Here is a 19884-nt window from a genome sequence, read left to right on the forward strand (position 1 = left end):
AACATAAGACCCTGTCTGTTTGGAACCTCGTGAGAATTGGGCAATGAAGAAGAGACGACCCCCCAGAGTGGCGTTAAGACAATATTTAAAAGGGATATTAGTAATGACCCTTATACAATAAGGGTAATGACTTACGTGTCACCAAACGGTCACCTTCCTAGGGCCACATAAAAATTATAAGTAAAACAATGAACTTTACAGTTAAAAATGAGACAGAACAGATTAATTTATACATAAAAGTAGATTATTTAAATTATGTACAATACTATATGCATTTATTTAAATAAAATACAAGTTGCCATCCTGGAGGGTTAAAAGAAGGAGAGATTTGGAAGTGTAGGCTGGTATAAGTGGGGAATAAACCAGCAGGGGCATTACCAATAGGTTGGTCTAAGGGAGGTAATTGTGGAGGTGGAGTCTATGACGGTTGTTTCCCATGGAACAGAGGGAGTGCGCGGAAGTGAAAACAATTTAAGGAAAATTAAAACAGTGTGATATAAAATTGGTAAAAAGACCAAATAATACCTCAATGCAGGGAGAAACCCACAAAGTGCTCTTATCAAACCAATATTATTTAAATATAGGGGATAACAAGAGAGAGAATAGTACAAAAGTACCTTATCTGCTATATAGAATAGCAATTTAACACAAAAATAAGGAAATTTGCTATATAAAATAGCTATTTGACACAAAAATAAGAAAATTTGCTATTTAAAATAGCAATTTTAACAAGAATTAAGGAAATACAAGGTACACAAATTTGCTATGATGGAAAAATAGCAATACTAAGAAAATTTACAATAATACCAAAGAATTGGTATTACCCTGGATAGGGCTAAATAAGGGTTTTGCAAGGTATAAGGCCCTGCTCCTTGCACTCCAGTCCGAAATGGCTCTTCGAGTTTGAAGGAAAAGGGGGGTGTCAGAGGGGAAGGGAGGGGGTGCAATGCAGCCAACATACACGGGTTACTGGACAGCCTCGTCCTTTCTTTTAAATAAAAACTGCTATAAAATATGAATATATTAAGAAATTGAAGATGGTAAATGGTGGACTAACGTGATACTCTTATAAAGAATGTTTTAAAATAAGGAATACCATTGGCCTGAATTAGAAAGGGCAAGGTTGAACAATAATCCCGTTAAAAACTAAAACAAAGTTGTGTCGAAATGACACAAATCCAACACAATGACAATGACTACGTTAGATTTGTTAGATTTGTGTAACAATAACACGGTTTAAAACAAATCAGTCACATGACTGAATAATTGGGTGGGTGTTGGCTACTCTCCCTCCCCCAATGACTTAGATCTTGTCAATTATCTGACAGTCTAGAAGGTATTTGGCGAGGACAGAGAAGACCGGGCCCCTAGCTGCTCCCTTGGGGTGTAGCACGTTGGAAAGGTTTAAAACTAGTCCATGGGAGTGCAATGCAGCTTCGAGGTGCTCCCTCTGTGCCTTATGGTTTTGGCAGTGCAGCAGCACGTGGGGCGCAGTGAAGGGTTCCTGGCACCTAGGACATGCAGGTTCTACACCGAGGACATACTTTCCCGCGCCACCGGGTAATAGGGTGGTTCCCATCCTCAGGCGCGTGATGGCTCTGTCAAGCACAATGCTTGCTGAGTATCTGTCAGGGGGCCTGAGGGTTTTCACGGGTCTGATAAAAGTATGTCGACGGGAAGTCAAATTGTCAGTCTGGAGATTCCACTGACCCACGACAAATTCTTTGCCAGGGAGTAGATCTCAGTAGGCGCCAGGGGTTCCACAGCATCTACAGCCCCCCTCAAAAGGCCCTCCTTAGCCCCCCTGTCAGCCTGTTTATTCCCACTGATGTTGACATGTGCTGGACACCATACTAATGTGACCTTTAAAGATTTATCTAGGCACTGTTTATGAAGTTCCAAAATGCTAGTTAAAATAATAGGCCTAGATCTGCTTTTTCTGTTTTTATAGACTCAAGAGATGACATTGATTCTGATAAAATAGCAGTTTTAGTAGGTTTATTGACCAATATCCAGCACAAAGATTATTTAATTGCCAAAAGTTCTGCTGAGAAAATAGAGAGATTGTTGCTGAGCACGTGCGTTTTGGTAATATTTTTTGAAGGAATTACAAAAGAGTTGGCTACCAAACCAGAGTTAGGGCATTTGGAGCCGTCTGTATAGATTTTTAGATGCTCAGCATACTTATTATCTATGAGTGAGAGAGCTTCTGACTTGATGAGTTGTGGCAAGTCAGTTTTCGTTATTTTATTAGAGAGTGAAAGGTCAACATCAATGGGTCCAAGCGTCCAGGGGGGGGGGGGGGTCTTGGAGGGCCTAAGGTCTGCTACAGGTACCTTGTCGAGGCCGGCATCTTCAACAAGGGTCCTAATACTCGCACCAAATGGTAGTGCGACATGCTTACGCTTAAGTATTTTCCCCTTGATGAAGGTGCCATTCCGACAAGTTTGTTTACAGGGTTTGAGCCATGCCGAGACTAAGCACTAGCCCAGAAGTTAAGGGACTGTTGTTTTCTGCGCAAGTCAAGGGGTAACATACCGGCCTCCTCTTCAAGCAGTGCACCCGGTGTACAGTTTAGGGCTCTCAGAGCTATCCTAAGGGCCTTATGTTGAATGGCATCAACCATTTTAGGGCGTTTGGCTTTGCACATGCATAGATCTAAGCTCCATAATCTAGCTTTGGGCGTATAAGGGACTTATAGAGAGTTAAGAGTCTATTTTTAAATGATCCGAAACCTGTGCCTCTTAACATTCTCATTACGTTAAGGTCCCTTTCGCACCTTTCTGCCAAATGTTTGAAGTGGTGAGTAAAGGTTAACTGTTTGTCTAGGTACATACCTAGAAATTTCACCACTTTTTCAAAAATAATTTTGGTGCCGCCTAAATTTAGGTCCAAAAAGTACTGAATTTGGTCGCCAAATAATACTCCTACTGTTTTGGTTGGAGAAATTTTAAATCCCCATTCAATAGACCATTTCCATATGGAGTCTAAGCCTGCTTGAGCCCTCTTCTGCAGGCGTAACATGTTAGACCCCTTTAACCAAGTGCCTGAGTCGTCGGCAAACTGGGATATAACCATTCCTGAGTCTTTTACGGCATCAGGTAGGCCGTTTACGATGAGGGAGAATAGAGTTGGGGATATTACGGACCCCTGGGGGTTGCAGCGGTCGGTTATGGTTACTTCTGATAACTCCCCATCGACCCTAATCGGATTTTGCGACCCTCTAGGAAAGCTCTGAGGTAGTGAAAACAGTATCTAGTGATTCCATAGTCAGCTAGCTTTTTTAATATGCCAAAGGTTCTTTTTAAGAATTTTTAATGCTTTTTTACGATCCTGTACCGCCTTGGAGCACGCCTCATTCTACCACGGGACCTTATTTCTGGCCTTAACCTTGCCGGAGGAGACCGGTATGCTACATTCCGCTATGGACAGGTATCTTACTAGTTAAAATGTTGCAAAACTGAATTAAGTCCTGAGAGTGAACATCTGCAAGGGAGAGATCTGTACAGAGGTCCCTAAACTGAGCCCAGTTAGCTTTTTCAAGTAAGAATTTGTGCTCCCCTGAGCAATGGGCATCAGTTCCCTTTGCAATATAGTTGTGCAGGGTAACCTGTTGTGGGAGGTGATCAGATCATATTGTATCATTAACGGTTGCCCATGCAGACGCACTGGCTATCCTGGCATTAACAGCAGTAAGGTCAAAGTGGGAGTTTAAACCATTGGGGTTAAGTCTGGTTGGAGAACCGTCATTGAGCAGTATAAGGTCTTGCTCGTCCAACCATTCTATAACCGCCCGACATTCTGCATCTGAATTGATGGAACCCCAAGCAGGGTGATGTGCATTTAAGTCCCCTGTGATTATTACATCAAAGGGTCCTTTAATGGTCCTTAATTCCTTAAAGAGGCCGTTCAAAGTTTCAAGATCACATCCTCTTGAGTAAATATTGACCAAAATAAGTGGCCGGTTCTTATCAATAACCAATTTAATTGCTAATGCCTCAATAGCCGTGCTACCATCTGGGTTAAATTGGTTGTTCACTCCCAGGTATTCGTAATTAATAGTATTTTTAATATAAATGGCTAGACCACCAGCAATATGATGGTTTAAAATACCAAAATTTTTAACTTCACAGTAAAAACCAGGAATTTGCTTAACATTATTTTTGGAAAATCTAGTTTCTTGGAGGCATAATATATGTATATAAGGATTACTGTCAAGGAAATACTTCAGCTCTGTATGTTTGTTGGTGGTAAGACCACCAACATTGAAAGAAATGATTTGCAGATTACTGTCCATATTGGAGTGAAATTATCTTGCGTTTAATCTAATTAAGATTATGGTGTGGAGATTTAACTCCTAATTTATGACCGGCACAGGCCCCTTTGAGTTTCGCAGGGGTCCTGGCCGGTCGGGCAGGTTTCTTGTTTACTGAGGGGAGACCGCTGGCCGGAGGGGGGCATCCGGGGTCTGCTATTTTCGGAGGATCCCCAGTTCCAGAATGGGTTTTATTAGTTAGGAATTTGTCAGGGGGGATAACCTTTGTTAGAGATTCTCTGCAATTTTTGAACCGAGAATCAATTTTATTTTAAATGTAGGAAATAACACGACACCCAGTGGGCGGCCTATTTCGGTCCTTTAATATCTCAGCTATCAGATCCGTCAGCTCGCTGAGATGAATGTTCCTATTTGTGCGACCTGTTGCTGGCGGATCCTTAATTTTTATGAATGATTTCCCAACGAACGAGTTACGTCTGCTGGTGTTAACGGTAGGGGAGCTCATTGGGAATGTCTGGGTGTCGACCATTCCAGGACGGTTAGGGGGAACACTAACTCGGAGCTCCTCCTCTATTTCGCAGACCCCAGAGATTGTAAGGTTCTCCAATATACTGGAGTGCACCGACACCAGAGAGTCTTGCCCCGTCACGTCGAACATCGAGTTGTCTTAAAGTGTAGTGCCACTACAAGTCGTGTCACCAGCACCATCGGACGACGGGGAGGACGGGGAAGACCCCTTGTAGCCACAGGAGGGCGCCTCTGAGTGGTTGAATCCCCCTGGATAGGCGATATAGGGGGGGGTGCGTATTTCCGGTGTGTGGTAGGATACCGCTTCCACAGGTATAACCTTGAAGGGGGTCCCTATTTATGGGTTGAGGGGGATACTCTTACCCGCTAACCCCTCAACTGTAGGACATGTCCTCCCGGTTTGGGGCGAGATAATACCGGTAGAAGCATTTTTGTGGCTCACAGTGTCAGATGCGAGTAGCCTGCTCTCCGCTTCGGAGCAGGTGACCCCATAAAAATTGGCAAAAGTGGCTATAGTAACAGCCTTCTTATAGGAGGGGCACTCTGGTAGGATGTGAGTGCAGGCCGCCACAGTTGGCACACCTATGTATTTTGTTGGTGCACCTTCTCTGGCAAGTAGATCCGGCGCAGCGGCAGCATGTAGTAGCACTAGGACATTTGCCCCTGCTGGCTATGTGGCCAAAGCCCTGGCAGTTTAAGCACCGGGCAGGTTGGACCGGGCAGGGACGAATGTCAAGGGCAATATTAGTGTCTTTGACAAGAATTTTGTTAGGGACTGGTATAGAGGTTCGACCCTTTCCAAGTTGGTGACAGAAAGATCAGAAAGGGGAATCGCAGGGCTTAACACAAGACATCTTTGAAGTTCAGCTAAGTCCTGGCTTTCCGGGATCCCTGCTATAAGACCTGTAACTGACCTCATGTTTGAGGGAGAAAAAGCCCGGACCGCGACGCTGCCAAGGTGGAAAGTCCCCCTGGAGAGAAGGTTGGCAAGCGCTTGAGCGGACTTGAGCTGCCATAAGAGGCAGCCAGACGCCAGGGACACAGTCCGCTCAACGAGTCCGAGAACTTTCCTAGCCAAACACGAGGCCAGTTGAAAGATTGAAAAGAGGGATATAATGGGGCCTACACTTCCGACTGACTGGAGGAGGCACCTAAAGGGCATGGTGTTGTAAGATGGTGGGAATCCAGCCCTGAAAGCGCCTCCCCTAGTAAAGAGGTCAGGTTCTTACTCTGCCCCTTGGATGGTTTATTGTATGTGGTCATTTGAAGGGATTTAAAAAAAGGTAGTTTGGAAATAAGAAATATTGACTGTTATGGTCGTAGACCTAAGTATGATGTCAACCAATACGAACATTGTATTACTAATCACAGTTAGTTATAGATTATCACAGCCTGACAGTAAAGCATAGATTACAAGCACCGCACCGGTAAACAACCCAATATAGTATAAATAAATACATAATAATGGTTAATTAAGTCTTTTGGTAATTATTAAATGTTATAATGAAAAAGCCAAAGATAAATTCCGAATACCAAATGACGTCCGAAATAGTGCTATTTATAATTTACGAAAAAGAAAACAAAACAAAATAATAATGGACGGGCAAGGTATCTGTAGCGGTAGGTGGTAGGTATTGGTCAGCTCTGATCTTTGCGTTCCCTCTCTTCTTTAATTGTCATTATTGTGTAAAACAGAAGCTCAAAATATATATCTTTGTTTATAAACATCGTTCATGATGGCGACCTGAAGCGGGAATGCATGGGTGTCCGCTCTCTAATTGAAGTAGATTTTATCCGATCTTCACCAAACTTGGTCAGAAGTTGTATCTGGACAATATTTAGGTCAAGTTTGAATATGGGTCATGCCGGATTAAAAACTAGGTCACGGGGTCACTTAGTGCATTTCAAGCATTTAGCATGGTGTCCGCTCTGTAATAGAAGTAGTTTTCATCCGATAATCACCATACTTGGTCAGAAGTTGTATCTAGACAATATCTAGGTCAAGTTCGAATATGGGTCATGCAGGGTTAAAAACTAGGTCACAGGGTCACTTAGTGCATTTCAAGCATTTAGCATGGTGTCCTCTCTCTAATTGAAGTAGTTTTCATCCAATATTCACCAAATTTGGTCAGAAGTTGTGTCTAGACAATATCAAGTTCAAATATGGGTCATGCCGGGTCAAAAACTAGAACACGATGTCACTTAGTGCATTTCAAGCTTTCAGCATGGTGTCCGCTCTCTAATTGAAGTAGTTTTCATCTGATCTTCACCAAATTTGGTCAGAAGTTGTGTCTAGATGATATGTAGGTCAAGTTCAAATATGGGTCATGATAAAGTTATCAAGTTGTCCAAAACCTTCAAACGGGCGTATCTTGTGACAGTTTGGCACCCTTGTTGATGTTTAGTTCAAACTGTTGCATTTACATTTTTATTTTATTGAGCACATTTGCAGAATTCTTAATAATGCTGTCACAGTCGTTTAGCGTATGTTAGTCACAAGTACAAGCATTTGTCAGTCTGAGCCTGTCCGAACTAAATTGTTATCATTCATCTTGCAATTTTAAATGAATTATCAAGAATGATCTCTTTGAGGAGACTATGAGTTCATTCAACACCTGGCTTCTTAGCTCGAATATCTAGGTCACACTTAGATGTCAAACATCATATTTTGGCATTACACAAAGTTGTCCTTACTGTTTCTTCATAATTCATTACCTTAATTTAAAATAATTTACCACAAATGGTCACTATCTAGAGACAATGTGTTGCATGTAAGACACTTTTACCTTGTTCAAATCTCAAGGTCACGCTTCAATGCCTTTAGTTTAGTCCATACTGTAACTTCATAATTCATCATGCAATGTTTACATTGAAATGGCTTTCTAAATATGCTCACCATGTAGAGATGGCAGCATTTGTTAAACCTGTTCCGTAACTCTAAGGTCAAGGTCACATGTTTAAGGTCAAAGGTCAAATTTGGAAATTATTCTGCTTGTCCAGATGGCAAATTCATTATTTATTATGTAATTGATTATGCAATTTTAAATAACTTGTCAAATAGTTTGATCTTGTTAAGCCGGCATGTCATCTGTAAAAACATTTGTCCTGTCTCAAATGTGAATGTCACACTTAGATGTCAAAGTCAAATTTAAGCATAATACAGCTTTTCCAGACTGCAACTTATTCATTTTGCATGCAAATGAACAACAACCCATAGATGTTCACCGTGTCTCCTGCAAGACTTGTCTCCGATGGTCCAGTTTTCCAGGCTTCTTTGTATTAACTTATTTTGAAAAAGCAATATTGTGAATATGAGAGTTCTGCTGTCTGTAAGAGCTGAGGTGAGAAATCAAAGCTAAAGGGCAAATACCAGGCAGTGATAAAATACTGTTTCTTTCAAAGCTCAGGTCAGATATCAAGGTCAAAGGACAAATACCAGGCAGTAATAAACAATTGTTTCTGCTCCATAACTTAGATTTTTCACCTAAATCAGTAAATGTCTCAGACGAAATCACGCTTAACTGTATTGTCTAAATATACTGTGTAAACGTGTTATATGTGTGTATTAATCATTGTTAGTAATAGCTCTTATTCTTAAAGAGAGGGCATACTTTTCTAACATTAACTGCATGCATAGTATATAGGTCAATAATAATTATTTGGGACAGATATTTTATACAATCTTATTATGCCCCCCTTCGAAGAAGAGGGGGTATATTGTTTTGCACATGTCCGTCGGTCCGTCCGTCGGTAAGTCCACCAGATGGTTTCCGGATGATAACTCAAGAACGCTTAGGCCTAGGATCATAAAACTTCATAGGTACATTGATCATAACTGACAGATGACCCCTATCAATTTTCAGATCACTAGGTCAAAGGTCAAGGTAACAGTGACTCGAAATAGTAAAATGGTTTCCGGATGATAACTCAAGAATGCTTAGGCTAGGATCATGAAACTTCATAGGTACATTGATCATGACTGGCAGATGACCCCTATTGATTTTCTGGTCACTAGGTAAAACGTCAAGGTCACAGTGACTCGAAATAGTGAAATGGTTTCCGGATGATTTTTTACTCAAGAATGCTTACGCCTAGGATCATGAAACTTCATAAACATTAATCATGACTGGCAAATGACCACTATTGATATTCAGGTCATTAGGTCAAAGGTCAAGGTCATAGTAACTCGAAATAGAAAAATGGTTTCCGGATGATAACTCAAGAATGCTAACGCTTAGGATCATGAAACTTCATAGGTACATTGATCATGACCTTGCAGATGACCCCAATTGATTTTCTGGTCACTAGGTCAAAGGTCCAGGTCACAGTGACTCGAAACAGTAAAATGGTTTCCGGATGATTACTCAAGAATGCTTACGCCTAGGATCATGAAACTTCATAGGAACATTGATCATGACTGGCAGATGACCCCTTTTGATGTTCAGGTCACTAGGTCAAAAGTCAAGGTCACAGTGACTCAAAACAGTAAAATGGCTTCATGATGAGAACTAAGGAATTATTAGGCCTAGGATCATGAAACTTCATAGGTACATTGATCATGACTGGCAGATGACCCCTATTGATTTTCAGGTCACAAGGTCAAAGGTCAGGGTCACAGTGGCAAAAACTTATTCACACAATGGCTGCCACTAAAACTGACAGCCCATATGGGGGGCATGCATGTTTTACAAACAGCCTTTGTTATTAATAACTGTAAACTATGTTTCACCGAAAGAAGCAATGTTCGTGTTCTTATGTTTTGGGCTCGTCATACTTGGACATTAGCACCCATTATCAATGAATATTGTTGTCACAGTTGTTCAATGGAACCATATTTTTCGTTATAATATTTATATTTTGAAAGAAACAACATTTAGAAATGCTGCAAAATTTCAGATTTTCTTTCATAACATAATTTGTTTAACATGAGTGATATAACTAATATTGATAAATTATTTATAAATTATTTTTCTGCAAAAATGAGTTCTTTGGTGAAAATTTTAGCTTTTGAATTGTTCTAGCTGCCAACATATGTATCTCTCAAGATGGCAGTGATTTACTCAAGCTCATTGATTGGGGGTCTGCCAAAATGAGGTATGAGGTGAACGACTTCACGGGCATGACACCCCAATACAGAGCTCCTGAAATTGACAGATATCTACACCAAGGGTGAGTGTTTAACAAATATCTTTAAAGTCCCTTCCTGTCAAAAAATAAAGTAATGCTTCCTAAATGGCATCAATTGTTATGTAAGAAGACATTTATTTCATAATAAAATATTTTCTGTAAAAATACAAATGTTTGAAAGCTCTTCATGTGCGCAGAGCACCGTTATCTTTTTGAGAACATAGTGCTGAAACTACTATTTAGACCAATCACGTCATTATTACTATTTGACCCATTTCAAAGCATTATTTTATTTAGACTGAAAAGATATCTATTTGAAAATATTGTTGCAAAGTTTTTATTAAAGCATCTATGGAATGAGACATAATAGTGTACATATCATAAATGTTTGAAAACAATATATACATCTGTGCATGTAAAAACCAATTGACATGAAAGGCCCAAATATGACATTCTGTGTATGTATTACTATGTATTAATGTTTGAATGAGTCTGATATATTATATTGGATTCACAATCAGAAGCATTTTATTCACCTAATCATATCTTTGAATTGAATGGATAATGCTTAAACAAAATAAGGGACATACCTATTTAACTGTTAAGCAGATTCTATTGGTAACATATTATTATGTTGGGCAAAATTTGAAAACTTGCCAAAGTTTTGTGTTTCAAGATTTTCAGATAACAATTAAAGAGAAAATATTAATGTATTTTCATCGATGAAGTTAAGGTTGAGAAATATTAAATTTTGCCAAGGGGCGGGGCATTTTTCCGTATATGGCATAGTAAAATCTTGTTAACACTCTAGGGACCACACTTATTGTCCGATCTTCATAAAACTTGGTCAGAAGATTTATTTTTATGATATCTTGGAAGAGTTAAAAAATGATGCTGTTTGGTTGAAAAACATGGCCGCCAGGGGGCGGGGCTTTTTTCCTTATATGGCTAGAGTAAAACCTTGTTAACACTCTAGAGGCCACCTTTATTTTACCGATCTTCATGATATCGTGGATGTGTTTGAAAATGGTTTCGGTTGCTTTAGAAACATGGCCACCAGGGGGCGGGGCATTTTTCCTTATATGGCTATATGTGGCTTTTGTAAAACCTTGTTAACACTCTAAAGGCCACATTTATTGTCCAATCTTCATGAAATTTGGTCTGAAGATTGGTCTCAATGATATCTTGAATGAGTTTTAAAATGGTTATGATTGCTTGAAAAACATGGCTGCCAAGGGGCGGGTTATTTTTCCTTATATGAATATATATGGCTATAGTAAAATCTTGTTAACCCTCTAGAGGCCACTTTTATTGTCCGATCTTCATGAAACTTGGTCAGAAGATTCATCCCAATAATATCTTGAACGACTTTAAAAATGATGCGGGTTGGTTGAAAAACATGGCCGCCAGGGGGCGGGGCATTTTTCCTTTTATGGCTATAGTAAAACCTTGTTAACATCTAGAGGCCACATTTATTTTCCGATCTTTATGAGACTTGGTCAGAAAATTTGTCCCAATGATATCTTGGATGAGTTCGAAAATGGTTTCGGTTGCTTAAAAACATGGCCAACAGGGGGCGGGGCATATATTGCTTTTGTAAAACCGTATTAACACTCTAGAGATCACATTTATTGTCCGATCATCATGAAACTTGGTCAGACGATTTGTTCCAATGATATCTTAGATGAGTTCGAAAATGGTTACGGTTGGTGGAAAAACATGGCCGCCAAGGGGGCGTGGCATTTTTCCTTAAATAGCTATAGTAAAACCTTGTTAAAACTCTAGAAGCCATATTTATTGTCTGATCATCATTAACGACGAGATCGAAAATGGTTCCAGTTGCTTGAAAAACAAGGCCACCAGGGGCGGGGCATTTTCCCTTTTATGGACTTATGAATCTTCATGAAACTTTGTCAGAATATTCGTTTGAATTATATTTTTGATGTGTATGAGAATGGTTCTGGTCTGTTGAAAAATGTGGCTGCCAGACCGTGTTACTTAGTCATGAAAGTTGGTAAGAACATTTTGTTCTAATGACATCTTGGGCTGCACAGAACAGGTCAGTTCCTTTGAATCTCAGGTGAGCGACTTTGGGCCTTTCAGACCCTCTTGTTTAATTTGCAATGATCAGACATTCCAAATATTGAAAATCCCACACCATTTTTACAATGTTAAATAACTGACAAACCACAATTATATCTAAATGATGTTTAAATTTATCTTCAGATGCAAGGATGAAGAGATTGTCGGAATGGCTGACATGTTCTCATCTGGTCTGGTCTGGATGTATATGTTGGATCTAAAGCATTTTCTAAAAGGAGATGGAGATGCGGCGAAAGCTGGAAAGGTAATGTGCAGTCTTTAAGATAGGATATAACTTAATATTGAGATGGTATCTAAATCTTTATCTCAAACTTATTTTTACAAGGGATTTTCTTACGAAGAAAATGGGCTTGTATGTTATTTCTTTGAAAATAGTGTTGATGTTGTTAAGTGGATTGAACTTGCACGAAACCCTCAATTTAGACAAGTTGAGGGTCACTTACATTAGCCCTTGTCTGACTGGCATCTTTTCAACAAACCTTTTCTCTGCTCAATAACTTAAGTCTAGATGACGGTATTTAGATTAAATTTGAGCATCTAGACCTAGCATAGGATTGCACAATTACCAAGAGGAGATGTGCACATTATCAGCCGGTTCTGGTCGGATGATTTTTTACAGAGTTATGGCCCTTTGAAATTTTCTATAAACTGTGCATATAGTGCAATTCTTGTCCGGGCTATTTCTCCCCCAACTACTGACTGAAATTCAATGAAGCTTTATGGGAAGCTTAACTACATTGAGGAGATGCGCATGTTATTTGTGGGTTCTGGTTAGATGATTTATTTAGAGAGTTATGGCCCTTTGAAATTTTTAAGTTGCTAAACCATCCATCGTATTATTTTGTCCAAATTTATGCCCCTCAAGACGTTTCCTTTTATCTGAATATATAGTGCAATATTGTGACAAAAAAAACTTTGGGGAGCATCACCCGTCTCCGATGGTTTCTTGTTTGAAAGGTTTTGACTATTTCTATGTATATAAAATATTAACATGTGTAAAGCATGTTCAAAAATGTAAATTTATCCTTTTTTTTTGTTGCACAATAATGTTTGCCAAAGACCATGGCTAGTTGAAATAATCATTGGTACTAAGTTCTAACAGTTATGTACATTTATAAATAGATTTGTCTCTATTAACATTTCCCATTATCCATACTCATATGTATTCACCGATGCTTGTGTCTAGATGTTAAAGTATGATCAAAGTATGTAATGGATATTGTATATGGACAGTTTTTTGGGGTAAAGGTGTTGTGCTACTACTGTATTGCCATAACTAACATCACATGTATCTACCTATAGAAGTATGTTTTGTTCATAGATTTTGAGACATAATCATATTATGCGGTGGTTGTACATGCATAACTTTTTTATCTTTGTTTTTGTGGTATTTTCTATATAGCCTGGCATCGTGCATAGTTTAGTGTACGAGTAGTACTGCTTTGTTATTTGTTAAATATTTTATGTTAAAGAATAAAATAAACATTAAATGGGTGGATTTGGTCGGCTGTATGGGGAGAGTGAGGACGAATTTATCGCGAAAAATTAGTCAGTGAAAACCAAGATTTGGTCATTGAAAAGTCAGTGAAAAGTCGGGGAATTTTATTTCATCTTGTTGGTGGCAACCCTGTATAATATTGTTGTTGTCCTGTCTGTCTGTCATTCCGTCCCAAAACTTAAACATTGGTTAAAGTTTGATAACTTTTGCAATATTGAACATACCAACTTGATATTTACCATGCAAGTGAATCGCATGTAGATGCTCATTTTGAGTGGTCAAAAGTCAAGGTCAAGATCATCCTTCAAGGTCAAAGGTCAAATATCATTGTATTTTTCTTTCCTAAAATGTTAACCTTCGTTAAAGTTTTATCATAACTTTTTTAAATATTGAACACATCAACTTCATATCTGGCATGCATGTGTATCTTGTGGAGCTGCACATGTTGAGTGGTGAAAGGTCAAGGTCATCTTTCAAGGTCAAAGGTCAAAATTTAAAAAGATCATTTCTCCATTCAATCTATAACTTACTTCTCGTGCCACTGCACATTTTTAGTGGTGAAAGGTCAAGGTCAGCCTTCAATGTCAAAGGTCAAATATTATTGTATTTTTCTTACCTTTAACTTTAACCTTCGTTAAAGTTTGATCATAACTGTTTATGCCCCGGGATCGAAAGATCGTGGGTATTTTGTTATTGGCCTGTCTGTCTGTCTGTCATTCATTCAGTGTGTGTCCCAAAAATTTAACATTGGTTAAAGTTTTGCAATAACTTTTGCATTATTGAAGATAGCAACTTCCCATTTGTATGCCCCCTTCTTCGAAGAAGAATCAATTAACCTTGCTTTATCATTTTTTTAGAATTATACTATATACATGTATAGAGGGATTTGAACCCATCCATAAACACAATTTATTTGGCGGGGTATATCAATTCAACGAATAGCTTGTTAAAATTTAATTAATTAATTAAGCATATACAACCCTGGTTTGTGGTATGTACATGTTTTTTGTTGAAATTGTTGTGGGCATAACTCTTTAAGAATGGCCCTTACTTACAAACTGCAAGTTTTTAACCATGAGCACAAAAATTATTTTTAATTTAAATTGTATACCTTGCAGAAAAGTCAATATTATAAAATTAAATTTTATTTAGAGACTTAAATAGACATACTGTTTAGTCAAATGAGTAATTTGGGGGCATCTATGTCCTGTGGAACATTTCTAGTTATTTATTATTACTTTTAAGCTCGACTATTCGTCCAAGTATTCATGGTATACTGCCAACCTATTTGTCATCATTGATGTGGGCATCAACGTTATGCTCTTGTGAAAGTTTGCGTGTAACATCTCCATTCCCTGTTTATAGATTTAACATTTAAACATGTGGTCAGGATTGTTAGGTTATGTTACTGAGAAAGTTCAACAACTCTGACTTGCAGAATTATGCCCCTCACTGACTAAGGCCCTTAACTTTGACAGACAATTTAGCTGTATTATTATCCCCGCCGACAAAATTTTCGTAGGGGATATAGTAATAGTCTCCGTCCGTTTGTGCGACCGTCATTGCGTCAGTCTGTCCGTCCGTCCATCCGAAACTTTGTCCAGAGCATAACTCCAAATCTATTTAATGGATTTACTCTAAACTTAGAATATAAACAGATGGCAACTAGGAGAATGCAGTGACCAAGAACCGTAACTGTACCTTCGTTTTTGAATTATCTCCCCTTTTACATAATTTCAAAGTATTTTTTTGTCCTGGGCATAACTCTAAATCTACTGAAGGGATTTACTTGAAACTTTAAATTTAAACAGATGGCAAGTAGGAGAAGTGCAGTGACTAAGAACCATAACTCTATCTACCTTAGTTTTTGAATTATTTCCCTTTATTTAATTTCAAAGTAAATTTTTGTCCGGAGTATAACTAAATCTACTGAAGGGATTTACTTGAAACTTGAAATATAAAGAGATGGTAAGTAGGAGAAGTGCAGTGACTAAGAACCATAACTCTATCTACCTTAGTTTTGAATTATCGCCCTTTATTATAATTCTACTTTAAAACAAATGTTCTCATACAAGCAAACACATTTCGGCGGGGATTTGGCACTACTGTGACAAGCTCTTGTTACCCTTTGTACTAAACAAATCAGCTAATTGTTTTCGTGAAACAATTTAATATCACTGTATTTAATCAAGATATTCACCTACATATGGAACTTACCAAGTGTTCTTTAGCTTTAGTGAAACCTTATGAGCGCTTTTGAAGTCACATGATTATAATCCGATTTCCATGATTTTCATATCTCAACTGAGTTTTAAAATGGTTCCTGTCTATTTAAAACATGGTGGCTCAAATACTGTTTCTATTGCTAAAGTAAAATATTGTGAAATCACATGTTTAGTCTAATATTCATGAAACTCGGTCAGATGATTTGTTTAAATGATATCTTCACTGAGTTAATATATTGTTTAAATAAATTAATAACATAGCTTGGGGGAGGTCTTGGGTGACCACCTTAAATCAGTTTATATTTCTAAATAGGGAAAATACCTCTACCTTTTCTAGAACAATTGTTGCGCGTGATATGTTCTAATATTGTAAACAAAACAAAATGTTAGTGAAAAGTGTTTAAAATACTTACTTTACACACTAATTAATGATGTGATATTGTTTACTAAGTTTTGGCATAATTCTTTGCAAAGATTATTTTCTTGTGTGCTCGGGCTTACAACAATGGTTTATTTTGCAGAATTTTCTTGCCTGGCTGGTCTTGAATGGCAGATTCATCCCAATCAAGTTCCAACAATTAAATCGCAAGCTGGGGGTTCAACTCTTGAAGAACAATCCGTCCGAAAGATGGACTTCATCTCAGGCGTGGGATGCTCTAAAAGAAAATGGTATTGCATATCAATTGTTATTTAGGGACAAGAAAATACCTATGTTCGTGGATAATATAAAGTGGTGTTAGACCTTAATCATGCTTGTCCATAAGTGTTAACTTTTCTCTATGTGTATGTGGTTGTGCATTCATTCAGCTTGTACTAGTGTATTGATATTTGGTTAGATTTAGGGTACGCACAAAAGTAAATTCAAAATTTAAAGTCTATACAAATTGAATTCATTTAATTCAATTTTTATTCTCACCTTTAGCTGCCAATCAACTTAAAAACTGTATTTTATACTGTAATTTTATGCTATATGTCATTATGAAGATGCTAAATTTGCGTTTGAATGTCCAGAACTCCAGGAAATGACTCCAAAAGAAAGAAGAGAGAATCCAACAACCAGCAGTGACTCCACAGCTAGCAGTGTTGCTATGAATACAGCTCATATTCACGTCAAGGTTTGGCAACAAAACATTTCTGCTATTCATTTCGTTACTCTTTGTTGTTGACTGTCTGATGTTTCTGACTTTTCATTACCCCTTAAGTCTTTAAGACACATCCCTTAATGCTGTCATGGTTTGATTGAATATTTGTGCAAAATATTTACAACATGGTACAATTAGAAAGTCCCGGTCGTTTGATTGGGGTATGGCGGGTTGGCTGGCTTTTTGGCTGATGCCTAAAAAGGTGGTTCCTGATCAATTGCTTTCATTTTGATGGACCAATCTTGTTTGAACTTTGAAAGTTGCAAGTTTGCATTGAGACCAAGCTTGAGATTGCAGTTGGGTCTAGTCAGGTCAAGGTCAAAGTCACCATAACTAAAAAAAAGAAAAAAATATCTGCTCATTAAATTTGGATGAAGGGTTAAGAAGGGAATTTTGTGTAAATGTGCATACTTAAAGACATAGCATGGAACTGCATTTGGATCAAGTTGGGTCATAGTCAGAGTGAATATTAGTTAAATTGGAACATCATTTATGCTCAACAATCCAGTTTGGATGGAGGGGTTTCTCTAAAAATTTATGTGAAGGTAGCTCACATGTAGACCGTGCTTGGGATTATATTTGTGTTCATTGGTAACATGTTGAAAACCTGATTTCTTGGCATAGCCATGTTTTGTGTTATAGAATGAAACCAATCCAAGAGAGACCATGCCTTTGAAAGTGGAAGACCTTCATGAATACAGGGCCACACACCTGCCTGCCAAGTTTACAAATCCCAGGCATGACCCTGATAATGGTACAGATTTGTCAAGTATCAAGGTAAGATCATTGTATAAAGTACTTTCCATTTTTTTATTAATTGTTGAGTACAGTAAGTATTGAAAAGGTGGATATTTCCGTTAAATCTTGCTGTGTTATGGGGAGTGACAATGTTTTGTAATTCAGAGTTTTTGCTCTATAATAGCTATTGCGTTTTAAACTCAGACACATCTATTTTTCAGATATTTCAACCCTCTCTCAAGATTTTCCATTACTTTTATCTTGAGGTTGATTTCATCAAAGCATCCAGCTATTTCAAACTCATACCCAGTTTGTTGAACAGAAATAACTAGCTAGAATAACACTCTTTAATACTTACATTTAAAAAATCAAGACAATTCCAACATTATTTTTTGGCATGTATATATTACATTTAAGAAAAATAAACGCTCTGTTTTTTGTTTGTATAGTTTATATATATATATATATATATATATATATATATATATATATATATATATATATATATATATATATATATAGCTTGATATATTTCTTCTATTTCTTTCATAGGTTGCCAATCCTGAAGGATGGGAACCAACGCACATTGCTGTGTCATTCAGTACATCAGTTAAAATTGATGTTGAACTGGCCTTGCGGGACCAGGCAGTGGGTCAACGTGCAGTACAGGAAGGAAATGAACATGGTCTGTTAACAGGAAATTAATCCGATGTTGTGGAATAGGAAGAGAGACAACAATCTTCCGCAGATGATGCTGCAGAACAATCAGTTGACAGAATGATTGTGCAAGAACAGTGAATATGTGTTGACAACAACAACCATTCAACGTTGGGACACTACAACTACATGAACACTTGTATTTTTTGAAAATCAATGTGCTAACAGTGTGATTAGTGATGCTTTATTACCGCCGATTAGGAATGTGTGTATGAATTTACAGTTATATATACTAGATGCGATTGAGTATGTTTAATGCTATACACGTACATCAATATATATAATGCAAGACCATTGATTTACTATCAGAAAATAAAACGTTGCAATACAAAGCATTCATTGACTTCACTGTTCAGCCCAATGTGACATTGCCTATAAAGACTCGCTAAATTATCGCTAAAGCGCACTCAGGCATAGGGCCATATGCACCGTGTTGCACAACATGTATCCCGTTTCATCATATACATTATTTACAAAATCCTAAGTTACTTCATCTCGAGAGAGTTGCGATTAATCAATGCAATTTAACGACCGTTAAAGAATGTTATTGAAAACTTTGCAGAATTTCACAATGAAGAAAATTCAGTATCATACTTGATTGTCTGTGCAAGGCTAAATCCCGTCAGACGTCCACATTCATTCAGGTCTACATTTTCTTTGACAAGTTTCGCTCAAAAGTATTTAAACACAATGCTGAATTCTCAATTCAATTATACATAAATTGACGAAACAGCTGCATAATCGGGAGCTGGACAAAATCTTTATTATACAATGAGGTCAATCATTTATCGCAATGACAAAATCGCCAAACCGTTTTTAAATTACAAATGACTTACCTCTACGGACTGCAAAATTTTAAGAAATATACGTACATGTTTTTTTAAATACAGTGTATTCCATAAAAAGCAACATACTTCATTGCCTGACATTGTAATAATTAGCCTTCATTTAAGTTCAAGATCTATGTTAAGTAACAAAGTACTTTAAAAAATCTGCCATTGAGACTATCTGCCTCGTCCCTGCCGCCGGCGTTAGGAGGGGTTGTGTGTGCAGCTGACACAGGGACGTGCTTTCGTCGTACTGCTTGAATGTGCACCTGATCATAAAGACATAGACAAATATTATTACACAAGTAAATTATAAACTCGAGTGACTGACTTATTCTGCTACTCATGTGTACAGATTGAACCAATCATTTAACAATATGAATAATAATTTTATTTAATTTTAATGCTGACCTTTTAAACGGGTCTTACTTTGATGCTTAAATACTATAACACCAAAGAAAAAACAGTCACGCTTAAACCATATAGCGCATGCAAAACCAATCGACTAACATCAATACAAAAATAGGGTAAAGAAGAAATTGTCTTGATAATTTGTTACGATTCTAAATTTAATATTCTTTCTTTAGATATTTTTTTTTTTTTTTTATCAAATACAATCGTTTATTAAGTACATTTAACACACATGGTTGAATATAACGTTAAGGATCGGCACCAAATATTAGAATCGATCGGTTTGGTGGAA

At 37.7% G+C, this 19884-nt stretch overlaps 1 protein-coding gene across 3 annotated transcripts in view; it reads left to right on the forward strand.

Moving 5' to 3' along the window:
• The window catches only part of LOC127837122 (uncharacterized), a 72426-nt gene extending 53740 nt beyond the window's left edge, over positions 1-18686 (forward strand). For all 3 annotated transcript variants that reach the window (XM_052363954.1, XM_052363955.1, XM_052363956.1), the window contains 6 exons: positions 9826-9973; positions 12158-12278; positions 16279-16426; positions 16769-16872; positions 17542-17676; positions 18190-18686. In XM_052363954.1, coding sequence (XP_052219914.1) covers positions 9826-9973; positions 12158-12278; positions 16279-16426; positions 16769-16872; positions 17542-17676; positions 18190-18342 — 809 coding nt within the window. In that variant the 3' untranslated portion in view covers positions 18343-18686. The remainder of the gene's footprint in view (positions 1-9825; positions 9974-12157; positions 12279-16278; positions 16427-16768; positions 16873-17541; positions 17677-18189) is intronic.
• The last annotated feature ends 1198 nt before the right edge of the window (positions 18687-19884 follow it).

Source organism: Dreissena polymorpha, chromosome 7 (genome assembly GCF_020536995.1).
Source record: "Dreissena polymorpha isolate Duluth1 chromosome 7, UMN_Dpol_1.0, whole genome shotgun sequence".
Taxonomy (NCBI): Eukaryota; Metazoa; Mollusca; class Bivalvia; order Myida; family Dreissenidae; genus Dreissena; species Dreissena polymorpha.